Source organism: Lucilia cuprina, chromosome 2, assembly GCF_022045245.1.
Source record: "Lucilia cuprina isolate Lc7/37 chromosome 2, ASM2204524v1, whole genome shotgun sequence".
NCBI lineage: Eukaryota > Metazoa > Arthropoda > Insecta > Diptera > Calliphoridae > Lucilia > Lucilia cuprina.
The window spans coordinates 40,223,217-40,238,289 of NC_060950.1; the positions used below are offsets into that span (position 1 = coordinate 40,223,217).

At 32.7% G+C, this 15,073-nt stretch overlaps 1 protein-coding gene across 1 annotated transcript; it reads right to left on the minus strand.

Moving 5' to 3' along the window:
• Positions 1 to 182: 182 nt before the first annotated feature.
• LOC124420813 (CD2 antigen cytoplasmic tail-binding protein 2 homolog) lies at positions 183 to 11,569 on the minus strand. Its single transcript, XM_046955008.1, has 2 exons — positions 11,522 to 11,569; positions 183 to 848 (listed from the first exon to the last, which is right to left on the minus strand). The coding sequence occupies exons 1-2, from the start codon at positions 11,567 to 11,569 to the stop codon at positions 183 to 185; spliced, it is 714 nt and encodes a 237-aa protein (XP_046810964.1).
• Between the last annotated feature and the right edge of the window lie 3,504 nt (positions 11,570 to 15,073).

Genomic DNA, 15,073 nt, shown 5'->3' on the forward strand with positions numbered 1-15,073 from the left:
CTACAAATAAATTGTGTATTTTGTAAAGAAATAGATTTTAAAAATTTTCTAAAAGCCTTATAAATTTCAAACTACAAAATGTTTTAGTTTTTTAGACAAATACAAAATCAGATAATGTAAAGTACTTTTTATTACCTAATATAATTATAACATGACCTCTTTTAATAAGACTTAAAATAAGTTCATAAATAAAGATCAAAATCTATACGATTGCTCGTATAAAAATTAGATTGTTCTCCCACTTTTCTAACATAAACTCCATTTTTTAAATATCCATCATTCGACCATTTAAGCATTTGTTTTGTATTAAAGGGTCCCTGTAGGGTGGTATCGTTTTCATTCCACTTGAATTCCCAAAGAAGCTCTTTCGGTTTTGAATCTGTGACATTCTTTTCCTCACTATCGTTCTTAAAATTTTGCTTTTTTAACTGCTCCTCCTCGTTTTTGTTGAAGTCATCGGAATACATATCAAAACTAGACTCTGTTAGAAAGCCGCCATCTTTGCTTGTGCTCGGAATACAATTCACTTTTTCTTTTATAGATTCATAAGTAGCTTGATATATATCCATATTACCAGTTTTTGTTAGAATTTCGTTGGCCAACGCTGTCAGTTTTGTTATTTTGTCTCCATTTTCATCTGTGATACCTTGCTTCTTTAACCGCAATCTTTGTACAGAACTCAACTTTACTCTATTTTTGTCAAGACGTTTTAGAGCACAGGCAACTGTTTCACCTTCCATCATATAGGAAAGTAATTGTTTATATAGCAATTCTTCATTATAAACATTCATAGATTTCTCATCAACAGCATCATCACCCTTTTTCGATGTTTCCTTTTCATTTTGAATCTAAAACAATACATCATTTTAGGAATTTCATTAACATAATACTAGATATTAAAGTATGTAATATATAAAAAGTATGAAAAAAGTAAAAACTAAAAAGTGTGGAAAAAGATGTAGTATTTTCATCACAACTAGTAACCCGAAATCATTGGAAGGATGTTGTTCACTTTGGCAACTTTTAACTATTTCTACTATAATTTTAAGAAACAGTAAAAATCCGCTATTTTAATGTCAATGACACGCTTATGTAAATTTCATTGGTTTTTCACCATACTTTTATGTATTTAGAATTATTCGTACTGCGAATTCCTTTCAAAATTTGTTTGTTCAAATTGGAAAAAGTAAGAAAAAGGAACAAAAATAATATTTTTGTGAATCTCCCCGATTTTGAGATAATTTTAACAGCTTTAAAATTTATTCGAACATTATTTCGAAATTAGAAAATGTATTGGCCTCGAAAAGAACTAAAATTTTATTTTTGTGAATATCCCCAATTTTTAGATAATTTTAACAGCTTCGAACAGTACTTCGAAATTTCGAAGTTAATTTTAAATATTCCAACATAGCATCATAGTGTCATCAAGTGTATTCCAGACTGCCAAATTTCAGAAAATTCGGGCTATCGGAATTGGTCTTTAAACAATTTTCCCCAATTATTTATTATTTTTTGCTGAGATATATATGAAGGGTAACTCAATCACAAGAAATTTGTTCTTAAACTGATAACTTCTACTATAATTTGAAGAAATAGTAAAAATCCGCTATTTGAATGTCAATGACACGCTTATATAAATTTCATTGGTTTTTCACCAACATTTTATGTATTTAGAATATATTATTTGTAGTGTATCTATGTCCTCACTTTTAACTGGGGTTTCATCGTTTGTGAAGAATGACTTGCGTTATTTTTTTGCTGAGATATATACGAAAAGTAAACTCAATCACAAAAATTGTTCTTAAAATAAAACTCTGATATGATAATTGTGTTTTGTTGCTAACTTTCAAAGGCAATTTCAGTTTTAACTTGTAAAAAATGCTACCAATTCAGAAATAAAAATACAAATATGGTTGTGTAAATGTCAAATAATAAAAAGTTATTTTAAAATAAAATTTAAATTACAAAATATTAAAAAATAAATAAATTTTTTCAAGAAATTGCAAATAATATCAAGATTTAGTCGATTTCAGGTAATGTTCGTTTTGTTGCTAACTTTGAGCGTTAACATTCAATGATAGCAACAAAACACAACAATTATTGTAAATAAGGAAAATTATTACACTACTATCTGAATGAATTTTTGAATTATTAATGATACGGAATTGCTTGAGTTTAAGAAGCCATTTAGAATGAGTTGCATTTGCGACAAAAACGTCATGAAAATTACATTACTTTGCACTACTGCCAATTTTTTTTTTGCTGGGTATATGTAACTATTTTTGTTATTACGTGTGGCCAGGAAAAGCAAAACTGCAAAACAAGCAAAACTCCCGAGTCGTATTTAAAAAAATTAAAATTTGTTCAAAAAATGTTTTAGCACATATTTACTTATAAATTTCAAAATTGCATTAACTAAAAGTTCTAGAAAAAAATGGATAACAAAATAAAAGATTAATTAAATTATTTTTAATATAACTAGAATTGAAGAATCATAGTTTTAAAACTACTTTATTTTTGTAAATACACAATACAGCTTGTTTAAGTACAAATCGACTATTTGCGGTATTAAGTGTAGTCTAAGTGTAAATCCTAATGATTTACTATTTTTAGTTTACATATTTGAGGGAAGACTATTATTAATTCAACGAATAAACCGGCAAATGTATTTAAATTTTGTTAGCTTTAAAAAGTAGTTGTTTACACTTGTCATTTAGAAGCCTTATAGAGCACTTCTTGTTATGCATTCCATCATAAGGTTAGTTATCAAATAAAGGAAGACAATTCCACTCATAATTGGGATCCAATTATCGTTTTTATTTGTATACAAAGACGACAGTGACACTATGGGGACAAAGTGTTAAGGATAAAACTGCCTTATCTTTATAAAAAGATTTGGACATATTTATTTTTGACCAAAAGAATTCAAACGTTAGATTGCATACGCGATTTTATGAGTTTCGATACTGATAAGTTAAACATTGAACATGTTTCGAATACATGTAATGAAAATGCTTATGTTTTATGCAAAAACTGGGTCATTTACTTCATATTTGTCGTCAGTTTGATAGAATGTCTGTTCCTGAGAGATTTAGAACTGTTAAAAAAAATTTCATTGCTGCATAAATTGGCTAGCGACACCATACTTCAATGCATAGGAATTCTTTAGTTTTTCAAAACTATAGCAATGCACTTCCTGCGTCATTAGATGAAAATTCTTCTTTGGTTTTACGACCATACAATCCCATTTCTAATAACCAACGACCTACTAACATATCAACTGCATTGGTAGAAAGACCGACTACGTCAGGTACTAAACTTGGACGACAAATATTTCACACTAGACAAAACCATTCTAGTCCTTTGGGTATTGTGACATCACTATGACACTTCTAGTGTGATTTTACGACCTTATAATTCAACAGATGCAATGCCTACTACGACACACAGTGGTATAGGAAAAAAAAGAGGGAAATAATTCGGTAAGTTCTAAACGGTTAATCCGATTTTAATGAAATTTGGTATGCACAAAGAGGGGGTGCTGTCGAGTTTAGGTTTGGAATTTGGACCTTATAGGCCAACCAGAAGCCGGCGGGGGTCCTCAAATTAGGACACATCGGCTATGTTAAATTTTTAAAACGATTCTATTTCTTCAATTGAGTTCCGATTTAAAAAAATTTCGTATATAGAATCTCCTCATCGAGCACTATAAAAAATGTAAATTATCTCTTATAGTTTAGGAGATATTCGCATTTGAAAATTAAAATTTTAAAATTTTTACCGTCCATACTTTTTTTTTGATAGTAATTCTTTATCCCTAAAAAATTAACAAGTATTTATTTTATATAAAAATAGTCTTTATTTATTTTTTTTAAATTAACCCTCCATCATGCACATGTTCCGATAGTCACGTAAGTAGCACATGTATCTGAAGAGATACACTATGTATTTCAGTACATTTATATGAAAAATTTTTAGTAACAATATTACGATATCTAACAATATTTGTAGAAGGTACCTGGAGACTCAAACCCTAACCAAATAAGAAATATATTAAAATCACAGTTAAATTCATAAAATATCTGGCCAGATACATGCGCATGACGGAGGGTTAATATAATTTTGTAAAATAATCGGTATCACAGTAGTCCATATCTAAAAGATAAAGTAAATCTTTAAATTCATGAATATTTTCAAATGCTAACGTTTTTGTAGCAAATCCAACGTTTCCTTATAGTAGATAAAACAGGATAAGAAGATAGAATCAGATTATTAAAAATATCTTCATTTTGAGACTGCCTAGAACACTTCTTATGCTTAAAGTCTCTATTCCCCGATTCTTGGGGTTCTTCTGTAAGCTCTCCTAAAGGCAGAATATTATGTTCTATGATAACCTTTCCATGACATAATATCTTGTGAACTGTAGGTGTCATTTCTTTCCAGGGATATAATTCCAAAAGAAATTTTGTAGAATACTCTCCAAATTTTGTTGCGTTCACTTTATGCTTGCTATTTATCGCCATTAGAATAATATTGACCTTTTGCAGTAAATCCATATTAATTCCGGTTATTTCGGAAGTAGTTTCAAAATGTTTGAAAAAACGTCAAGAGGTATTACCATCGTTTGTGCTTCCATATTCTGTGAGTGGTTTATCAATATTTAATCACATCCGCTTCCTCTTGAATTCTTCTTTTCTCACTGGCTCTCACTTCCATTAACTCCTTATTGTTATTTGCACTTTTGTTTGCATTTTCCGGTATGCTTCTGTACTTTAAATCATATGCTTAATGTAGAAAATGTTCCAGAAATCGTATGCGAGTATATAGGGATATTCCAAATGTAATGTTTCCTCATTTATTGACCTTTGCTTGGAAATATTCGAAAATTCTGATTTTTTTTATCACCACATATGTAGCAGTACTAAGTAGATGATGTTCCTGTAATGTCATTTCCAACTTTCCAATCAATCATTGTAAGTTTTAAATCATAGGATATGTTAAACGAATAATTTTCTATTTCGATTGTTATAGGTTCCAAGTTTTTAATTTCTGTTTCAATACGATTTATGAAAACTTGCGTTGTTTTTGGATTCCTTTATATACTCAAAGCTTATTGGCCTACAAAAAGCTTTGGAACGACCAGAATCAGTTTTTATTCTGCTTAACCTTAAAATATTATGAAGTTCAACTATTAGATACAAAAATATGAATTGCATCGAATGTTATATTTTCATTGGAATTCATAACTTTGGATTGAATAAGTTCAATATTTTCTTTTGTTATTTGTGCCACAGTCAAATGTCAGAGTTCGTTCTGAAGAAAACTATTTTATTGGCAGTGAAAACATTGAATGAAGTGTAGCTCCACCAATGGCAAATGCTGTCTTTTCTGTGGGTGAACAAAGCAATAATTTTATCAAACTGATATCAGTACCAGGAATATAATTTAGTCTGAAATAACTCATCGATGGAATCACTGTGTATAAGTCTGTTGTATAAGTCGTTTGTAATCAAATAACTTAATAACTCTTGCTGGTCTAATTGTTTCGATCATTTTATCATGCTGCTACTTACGGCATCGTCTTAGATGAAACTGTATTACTTGAGTTTGATCAAATAATCTTGTAAGAGCTGAACGTATTTTATTGACTAAAATAGAGAAATTTACTAGAGCCGATCTTATTCCGCTATGTCTCTCAAAACCAAGAGCATAAATTATCATGAATGGAAGTCTAGCTATTACCAGCCGTTTTTCAATAAATGTTAAGTCTTTGAGACACTCGGATATCTCTGTATAAGCAATTTAATTAATAATTGTTTTCCTCTTATTTTTTATTGACCTGCAACATGTTCTGTTAAACAAATTATTACATAGATAAAAAAGTTGTCCAAGAATTAAGCGGGAATTTATAAAGGGAAGGCATATAGCTTCTGGAGATTTACAGCTTGCTTTTAATTTCATTAACAAATATTATCAATTATCTTACTTTTACTTAAACTTACACTACTCACATTGTTTTTTGGCTTTTGATTTCTCCTATTTTATGAGTCATGGTGCAATTATTTTTGCGTAGATACAACAGGTTGTTGATCACTTTGAGCATTGTTAGATTCAACAGTCAAAAGTGGCATAGGAATAATATTTTTTAAAATAAATATTAAAAATATCTTTATATTAATATCACTATAAATTTCAAATTTACTAAAAATTTTCATTATGCCAGACTTTATGAAATACCTAAAGGCACATGAAAATGTTTTTAAATAAATTCGAGTTTTCACTTACGTGTGTTTGTATATTCTTTAATATACATCAGATATCTGCATAAACTACAAACGATATGTCCAGTTTACATTGATAGTTTTTAAATTTTAGAAAATTATTTTGGGAAGTCGACATTTGCTTAACAATCATCGTATGCAAAAATTAGTTTGCTGCAATGTTTTGTAAATTGGTTCTTTAAAAATTTTAAATTTTTTAAAAATTTTCATTGTCCCTAAATTTTATAAAATAGCTAAAGGTACATGGAAGATATTTTTGAATAAATTCTGTTTTTTCACTTACTTGTGTTTGTATATTCTCTAATATACATCCGATATATTCGTAAACTACAAACGGTATGTCCAGTTTACATTGATGGTTTTTAAATTTTATAGATTTGTTGCAATGCGTTGTAAATTGGTTCTTTAAAAGCCTAACAATAAACATCTCAATATCATCGTCTCTTGTCAAAAGACTTATATTAGCTCTATGTGTCATCATCAACTATTTTAATACAAAAATAATTATCTTCAACAGTCTAAGGTGACATAGGAATAGTATTTTTAAAATAAAAATTTAAAATATTTTTATCAATACCACTATTTTCGTTATGCCCAGACTTTATGAAATAGCTAAGGGCACATGGAAGATGTTTTTAAATAAATTCGAATTTCCACTTACGTGTGTTTGTATATTCCACAGTGGGGCAGAATCAAAATTTTTTGGAAATAAATCTGGCATTAATAAACGGCTGTTCCGATGGTATATGCGGTATCGGCGTGAGCGTAGCCAAGGAGTATTCGCAGATGCCCCAGGGACGGCGCTGTGGCGGTTCAAAGTAGGGTACCTACGACATGTAAAATTTTTAAACTCGTGTCATTTTTTTGTTTATCATCCAAATACAAAGATTTTTATTCTCGACGAGATCTTGAAAAAACATGCTTGGAGATACTACTTATCTCTTATAATATCCGAGTTTAAAAATTTAGAGACACAAAATTTACCATACCTTAGTCCGCCTTTTTCTTGTTAGTTAGACAACAAAAATTCCAATAATATATAAAAAATTTCAGATCAGTATCATTTACAGATCCAAAAATATACATTTTTATTTTAATATTCAAAAAATTTTAGATTTTTGCTGTTTTTTTTTTGTCAAAAATGTGTCTTAATTCTTTTATTAATAAAATAAAATTTTCTTTAAGAACGTATAACAATTTTATAGTTTTGCTTTGGCGTAAAAAAACTTGTCCTATTTTTTGAAAATGTTGCCACTGCGTCCTTCCGAATATGACCAATTTTTATCAAAACTTCAACTTTGGGCGACATGTTTTAAAATCCCAAAGCTGGGATCAGAAAACTGAAAGCAGTTTTGGAAACCTCAATATATTTTCTATTTAGTACAAAAGTATTTTCCCAGCCCTGAAAGAAATGTGGACCCTATGGGCAAAAATGTAAAAAATCCCATTTTTGGGATTTTCATTCCTATTTTTGGGAATTGCGGGATGTCCTTTGATCTTTTCATTTTTTTTTGCATTTTCTTATTTGAAGTAACAAATTTAACAAGCGTTGAAAATTTCATTGAGTTTTTGTTCATAAATAAAGATTTTGTCTTATATTACATATTTGTTAAATTTCTAAAACTATGATTTATATCAAAATTTTAATAGGGTCGCAGATAGCTACAACAATTGTATTATGTTTTATCTTAAACATAATACAATTAATTCTTACAACCTACTTATATAGTTAATTCCTAACTCTATTTATTTTCTATAAAATAATATGTCATATCGGTATACATATCCAGAAGGTAAAGGATAAGTCCTTTAAATCTTCCTTGTTTTGAGATGATAGAGTTTCATAACAAATCCATCTTTTTCGCATAGTTGAAGGAACAGGATCAGAAGATAGAAGTAAACTATTAAAAATATCTTCATTCTGTGATTGCCTGGAGCATTTTCTTGAGCTTCCTGGGCTTCTTCTGTTAACTCTCCAAGTGGAAAAATATTCGATTCAATTATTATTTGACCATGACACAATACTTTGTGTACTGTTGGTGTTAGTTCCCTCCATGGATACAGAGATACAAGTAATTTAAAAATTTCAGATGTATATTCCCCAAATTGATTTCCATTAATTTTATGTTTACTATTCAGTACCATTAAAATAGTGTTAACTCTTCGAAGCAACTCCTTGTCGATTTCAGTTATTTTTGAAGTAATTTCAAAATCACGAAAAAACCTTCTCGCCGTATTACCGTCATTTGTACTACCGCAACTTGGAAGTGGTTTGTCGATATTTAGTCCCATCTGAACTTTAAATTCTTCTTGGATTCTGCTTTTTCCCGCAGCTCTCAGTTCTTTCAATTCTCATTATTTTTTGTTGTTTTAGTAAGATTCTCTCCAAAAATCGTATTCTGGCATGAAGTGGTGAAATTCCGAAAGCCAGGACTTCTTAATCTCCTGAAGGAAGAAGTTTCTGTTCTGGCATTGCAGCCCTTTCCATTAATCATTGCTAAGCTTAGCTGATATGATACGTTAATAGAGAATTCCTTTATTTTTATGCAAATGGGCTCCAGTGCATTTATTTCATCTTTTAAATATTCCACTAAATCTTTTGTTGAAAGAATTTCCATATCTAAAATATAAGGGATAAAAATATTATGGGATAAATAGGACTAAATTGTTGTAGCTATCTGTGACCCTATTAAAATTTTGATATAAATCATAGTTTTAGAAATTAAACAAATGTGTAATGTATGACAAAATCTTTATTTATATACAAAACTCAATGAAATTTTCAACGCTTTTTAAATTTGTCATTTCAAATAAGAAAATGCAAAAAAAAATGAAAAGGTCAAAGGGCATCCCGCAATTCCTAAAAATAGGAATGAAAATCCCAAAAATGGGATTTTTACTTTTTTGTCCATAGGTGCACATTTCTTTCAGGGCTGGGAAAACACTTTTGGAGTAAATAGGAAACATATTGAGGTTTCCAAAACTGCTTTCAGTTTTGTGATCTCAGCTTTGGGATTTTAGAACATGTCGCCAAAAGTTGAAGTTTTGATAAAAAAATAGGTCATATTCGGAAGGACGCAGTGGCAACATTTTCAAAAAAATAGGACAAATTTTTTACGCCAAAGCGTTCTGCGTAAAGATACCTTTTAGAAAACTATAAAATTGTTATATGTTCTTAAAGAAAATTTTATTTTATTAATAAAAGAGTTAAGACACATTTTGGGAAACAAAAAACGGCAAAAATCTAAAATTTTTTGAATTTTTAAATTAAAAAAACGTATATTTTTGGATCTGTAAATGATATTGATCTAAAATTTTTTGTATATTATTGGAAATTTTGTTGTCTAACTAACAAGGCGGACCAAGGTTTTAAATGCCTATAACTCGGATATTATAAGAGCTAAGTAGTATGCCCAAGCATCCAAGATCTCGTTGAGCGCTTTCAGAAAATATAAAAATCTTTGTATTTGGGTAATAGCACGAGTTTAAAAATTTTAAATGTCGTAGGTACCCTAATTTGAGCCGCCACAGCTCCGTCCCTGGGGCATCTGCGGGGTTCATCTTCAAAACTTAAACTCGAATACTCCTTGGCTACGCTCACGCCAAATTTTATCCCGATCGGATCAGCCGTTTAGAAATGCCAGATTTATTTCCCAAAAATTTCCATTCTGCCCCACTGTGGACTGTCCTAGCACGAAAACTGCCAAAGTTAATTGCGTTTATTAAACATAGAACAATAATTTTACCGACCTATCAAATTGACCAATATACCATATTAAAGTGCAATCCTAATGTTTTAAAATGATGCATAAATGACTGTCATAGCATGAAAACTGTCAAAGTTATTCACAACCATATCGGAACCTCAAATTACCGCCTTTTTAAACCTGGGAAAATAATTCTATCGATTTATCCAATTGGCCATTTTCTAAAAATACATTATGCAATAAATTATATATCAAAACAAATGGCAATTTTAATGGTTTAAAATGGTGCTTAAACGATTGTCCTGGCGTAAAAACTGTCAATGTTATTTGCAATCATATGGGAACCTCAAAACACAGCGTTTTTAAGCATAGAACAATAATTCTACCGATCTACCAAATTGACCAATTTGTAAAAACACCCATTATGCTACAAATGATATACCATTTTAAAGTGCAATTATAATGCTTTAAAATGATGCCTAAATGACTGTCATAGCGTAAAAACTGTCAATGTTATTTGCAGCCATATCGGAACCTCAAACTACAGCGTTTTTGAAGCTGTGAAAATAATTCCACCGATCTATCCAATTGGCCATTTTCTAAAAATATACCAAAACAAATGGCAACTAAAATGCAATAAAAAGATTTATAAGCGACGGCAATAACATGAAAACTATAAATGATATTTGCAACCATATCGGAGCCTTAAATTACCGCATTTCTAAACCTGTACCAATAAATATTCCGATCTATCCTATTTTTGTAAAAATTCATTACGCCACAAATTATACACCAAATCAAAGTGCAACTGTAATGCTTTAAAATAATGCATAAACAATTGTCCTGGCATAAAAACTGTCAATGCTATTTGCAACTATATGGGAACCTCAAATCACAGAGTTTTTGAACATAGAACAACAATTCTGCCGATCCATCAAATTTACCATTTTTTAGACGAACACATTATGCCACAAGTGATATACCAGGGTTCGTTACAAAAAATTTATTTATTAAGCCAGAGGATTAAAAGTCAATTTTCCTTTTTTCATATAACGTTATAAACCGTACTTTATTGATTTTACACACTAACAATACACTAGCCACCGAGCGACTGAGAATGATACGTCCCGTAGAGTTTAGTACAGGTGTGACGGGGAATAGTACGTCCCGTAATATGCTCATGCGGAGACAGAAAAGGCTTCCCGTAGTACGCTCTCGCGGATATTGAAAGGCACGACCACGAGGGAGAACAGACTTGCTCACACGTCTTAGCCGCAGGGCTTCTCTCTGTTGACCGCGGCACCACCACGGGCGTCAACAAGAGGAAGTACCGGAGGAGACGACTGTTAAGTACTTTCGGGAACGGGTATAACCACAGACTCCCACCGATACTCAATTTCCAAGAGCTTTATTAGGTGAGGTATAACCAAGAAAAGGCAACCCAAGAGAGTGGGTATAACCGCTATTCGCCGAGTTTGCGATATTATTTATCTGCAAGAGGTATAACCCCTATCCAGCTAACTAATATCTTACCTCTTCGCCGGCAGCTGGCTGACTAACTCTTTTATTCACAACTGCCATCCTTTTATAGTGTCAATCAGCCACACATACATACACGATCACCAATATCACAGCTGTTAACAGCTGTCCCATGTTTGCTTTGGGATATTTGTTTGTTTTGTTTTCCTACTTAGTACTAGGTGGCGTTACTTAGATTAAAATTATAATTAACGTTTATACAAATTTGAATAATAAAACAAAACAATTTATTAAAAAAAGTAAAGATTTTTGAGACAAAAACAAGTCTAAGCCACTTTTGCTCGTCACATCGCCTCTCTTCACAAAAAAATATAATTTACAGAATGTCGATATTGTAACTTCCACTCCTGGTTATTCTCACTCTATATTTAACGCCATTTTCTTTCTTCACAAACTTTAGCCTCTAGGTCGGTTTGCGTCTCCTAAGAGCCTGTTCGATAGCTTGTATCACCGTTGTTGGTATTTCATCACGATACTGGTCACTTTCTGTAATAGGCTCCACTGTACCTGGTTGAGCACAATGTACTCCTTCTGCCGCAATTGGAGGACTATTCCTAACCGGTGTTGATGGTAGATTAGTGAGTGAGGTAAATATGGGCACCTTAACTGATAAGGCCGGTGATGAGAGTGTTGGTGACTTTGTAATTGGTCTAGAGGGAGTGACTGATTTTGCACTTGGTGTTGAGGAACTCGATGATGACGAAGACGATGATGATGAAGATGACGACTTTGATGAAGATGATGACGTCTTTGATGATGGTGATGACGTTTTTGATGATGGTGATGATGACGACTTCGTCGATGATGAAGATAATGCGGATAAGGGAGTTGTCACTTTCCCCAATAGGCTTGCTCTTGGGGAAGTAATATCGATATTCTCCACTCCAAACTCATGTGGGGACTCCTCCCAGAAGTTCGCCCGCGACGTTGATGGTTTGGACCGACAAGAGGATGAGTTAGTCGACTGTGGCGACAATTGGCACTTTTTAACGTTGAACGCTGTTTATATGTGAGTGCTAGCTGCTGGTCTTCAGAACACACAGGAGTTCCTTTAATTTGTGGTCTTATTTCAAAAGTTTTTGGCATGGGGACTAGAATTCTTACCCGCACTGTCTTTTCATGACACAGGAACCCTGCGTGTTGGTACTTTTGTTCATTTTGCTGCACATAGCAAAAACCCTTCCTTTTTGGTGGACTGGGTAATGACTTAGTGTTAGTGACAAATGAAGCCCGACACAAAATGGAACCCTTATATAAAGGACCCTATAAGGTCATCGGGGTATCCGACAATAACAATGTAGAACTCCAAACTGAAAATGGACAATCATTCTGTGTTCATCAGAACAGAATAAAAAGGTTCTACAATTAAGATATAAAGTTCTTTTATTTCCATAAGGAAAATATTGTTCAAATGGAAATTTATTTGACTATATATAGGTAAATATTTTTTTCTTTTCTTTTCTGTGTAAGATTTATAAATCAATTTTATTATATATAATATATATTTTTTACGACATATTAAATGGAAGAGCCTTATTGGAATATTTATATATGGTGATACAATGAATTGAAAAGTTGATCACATAAATTATTACTTATATTAAATATTGATTGTAATATGATTAAAATTTTAATTGATGAAAAACCTGAGATATATTTGTTTTTCTTTTCTTTTCTGTGTAAGATTTATAAATCAATCTTTCCAAAAAGGAAAGGAATAGAGTAAGATTAAAAAGTTCGAGCTTATATTTATAATTTATAGAATTAAAAATAATATAATTTGTAATTTCAATATTTAAGTTAATTTAATATTTTTTTATATAAATGATTAATTCAATTAATGAACTGTTTTATATTAACCGTTATTTTATCATTACTTAAAAATTATTAGAATTAGAGTAAATTCAAGACACAAGCGTAAAGAATAATCAATGAATTAATATTGATTATTCTTTGGTAAAAAGGGAGGTGTAGTGTGATTAACTGTGCGACCCATACATATTGAATATATGTAGGGTACTTCTCAAAGTCGACACACAACAACATAGTTGTTTGGCTGTGGGAAAATGCTTAGCCAGCAGAATTCGTACACATGTGTCTCTGATTAAATAAACTTCTTCATATTTGATGGTGGGAAACATGAAATATGAAGAAGCAAAGAATAATCAATGTTAGCTAGAGTTAGTAGAATTTAAGTAAGTAAAATTATTATCATTAAGAGAACTTCATTCAAAGAGAACGGACACAGAAGTGTCCGTTCCATTTAATAAATAATAAATACAAATTTTACAAATATTACAGTTTCACGTGACCCTGGAACCATCCAGCATCATCGCATTGGGGAGGAGTGCCTGGATTCTCTCTGAGAACTTTCAAAACACTCCCATAAGTTTTTGCTTCACCATATCCCAATTAGATTGGGATATGGATCCGTCACCATCACTTCTGTCGATGACGGCCCGAACGAGGCTGTCTTTGGCAACCTCACTAAAAGAGCGCGTCATAGACTTCTGCGATTGTTTGGGACGCTTTGTCCCGGATTGCTGGCTTATAGTAATGGCCTCCTCCTCTGAACGTTGCCGTTTAAGCGCCACTTCAGTATTCACTTCAGCGGGAGGAGGAGCCAGCAATTTGGGCCTTGGCCCATTGGAGCGAATCATTCTGCTCCTTGGTGAGCTCTTCAGATGTTTTAGATCCGAGTAGCTCGATAATTCTCAAGGCGGAACGCCTAGTAGTTGCAGCCCGCTTTGATGTTTTTTTGTGCCGAGTCGTTATTGTTTGGTTGCCGGACTTGGCAGGGGGTGGTACGGACCCAGGACTGGAGGATTCCATCAATGAACCTGGGGGTACAGAAGGCACCTGGGATCCTGCAGGAAGGGACTACTTAGCCGACCCCTTTCCAACAGGACCCTGTTTCGGGTCCTGTTGGAAAGGGGATGAACGGTATGGGCTGAAGCAGCTTTGGAGGAGCCTGCAGAGAAATTCAGGGGACCTCGCCACTTAAAGAACAACTACTGATAGCTGCTTGTTTTTTACATTCCAGCCTTGGTGTTCCGGTATCTCGCAAGCTAGCCTGACCCGGTGTTGCCGCTGACTAGCTTGGGTAACAGTTACATTCGACTCTTCACAGCCTATTACCGACGCCGTAGGAGTAGGGTTCCCGGAGATTGCAAAGCCTCTGACTGTTCTTACTTACTATTCATTTTGTTGTCTAAAGAGACAGTTGCACTTTTAACCTACTGCCAGGTAGGGTTAAACTGCCGTCCCCACAGGGGAAATCAGACGCAGACCACCAGCCGCCCAATATGGGAACAGACGCTGGTGGATTCAGACGGACACACATTTAAGTGTATGGTTCCAGTAGAACCAGCCGGACAAGCTAACCTAGACCACCCCTCTCAGTGAGGGGAATATAGTCTGGGAAAGCATCTGGTAGCCGTACCACAGGGAAACAGACGCTATCAGATTGGGGGAGGGTAGTTCATAGTTTCGCGCTCAATGTAGACCCGACTCGAATGGGTGACCCTGCCAGGAATAGCCAACTTA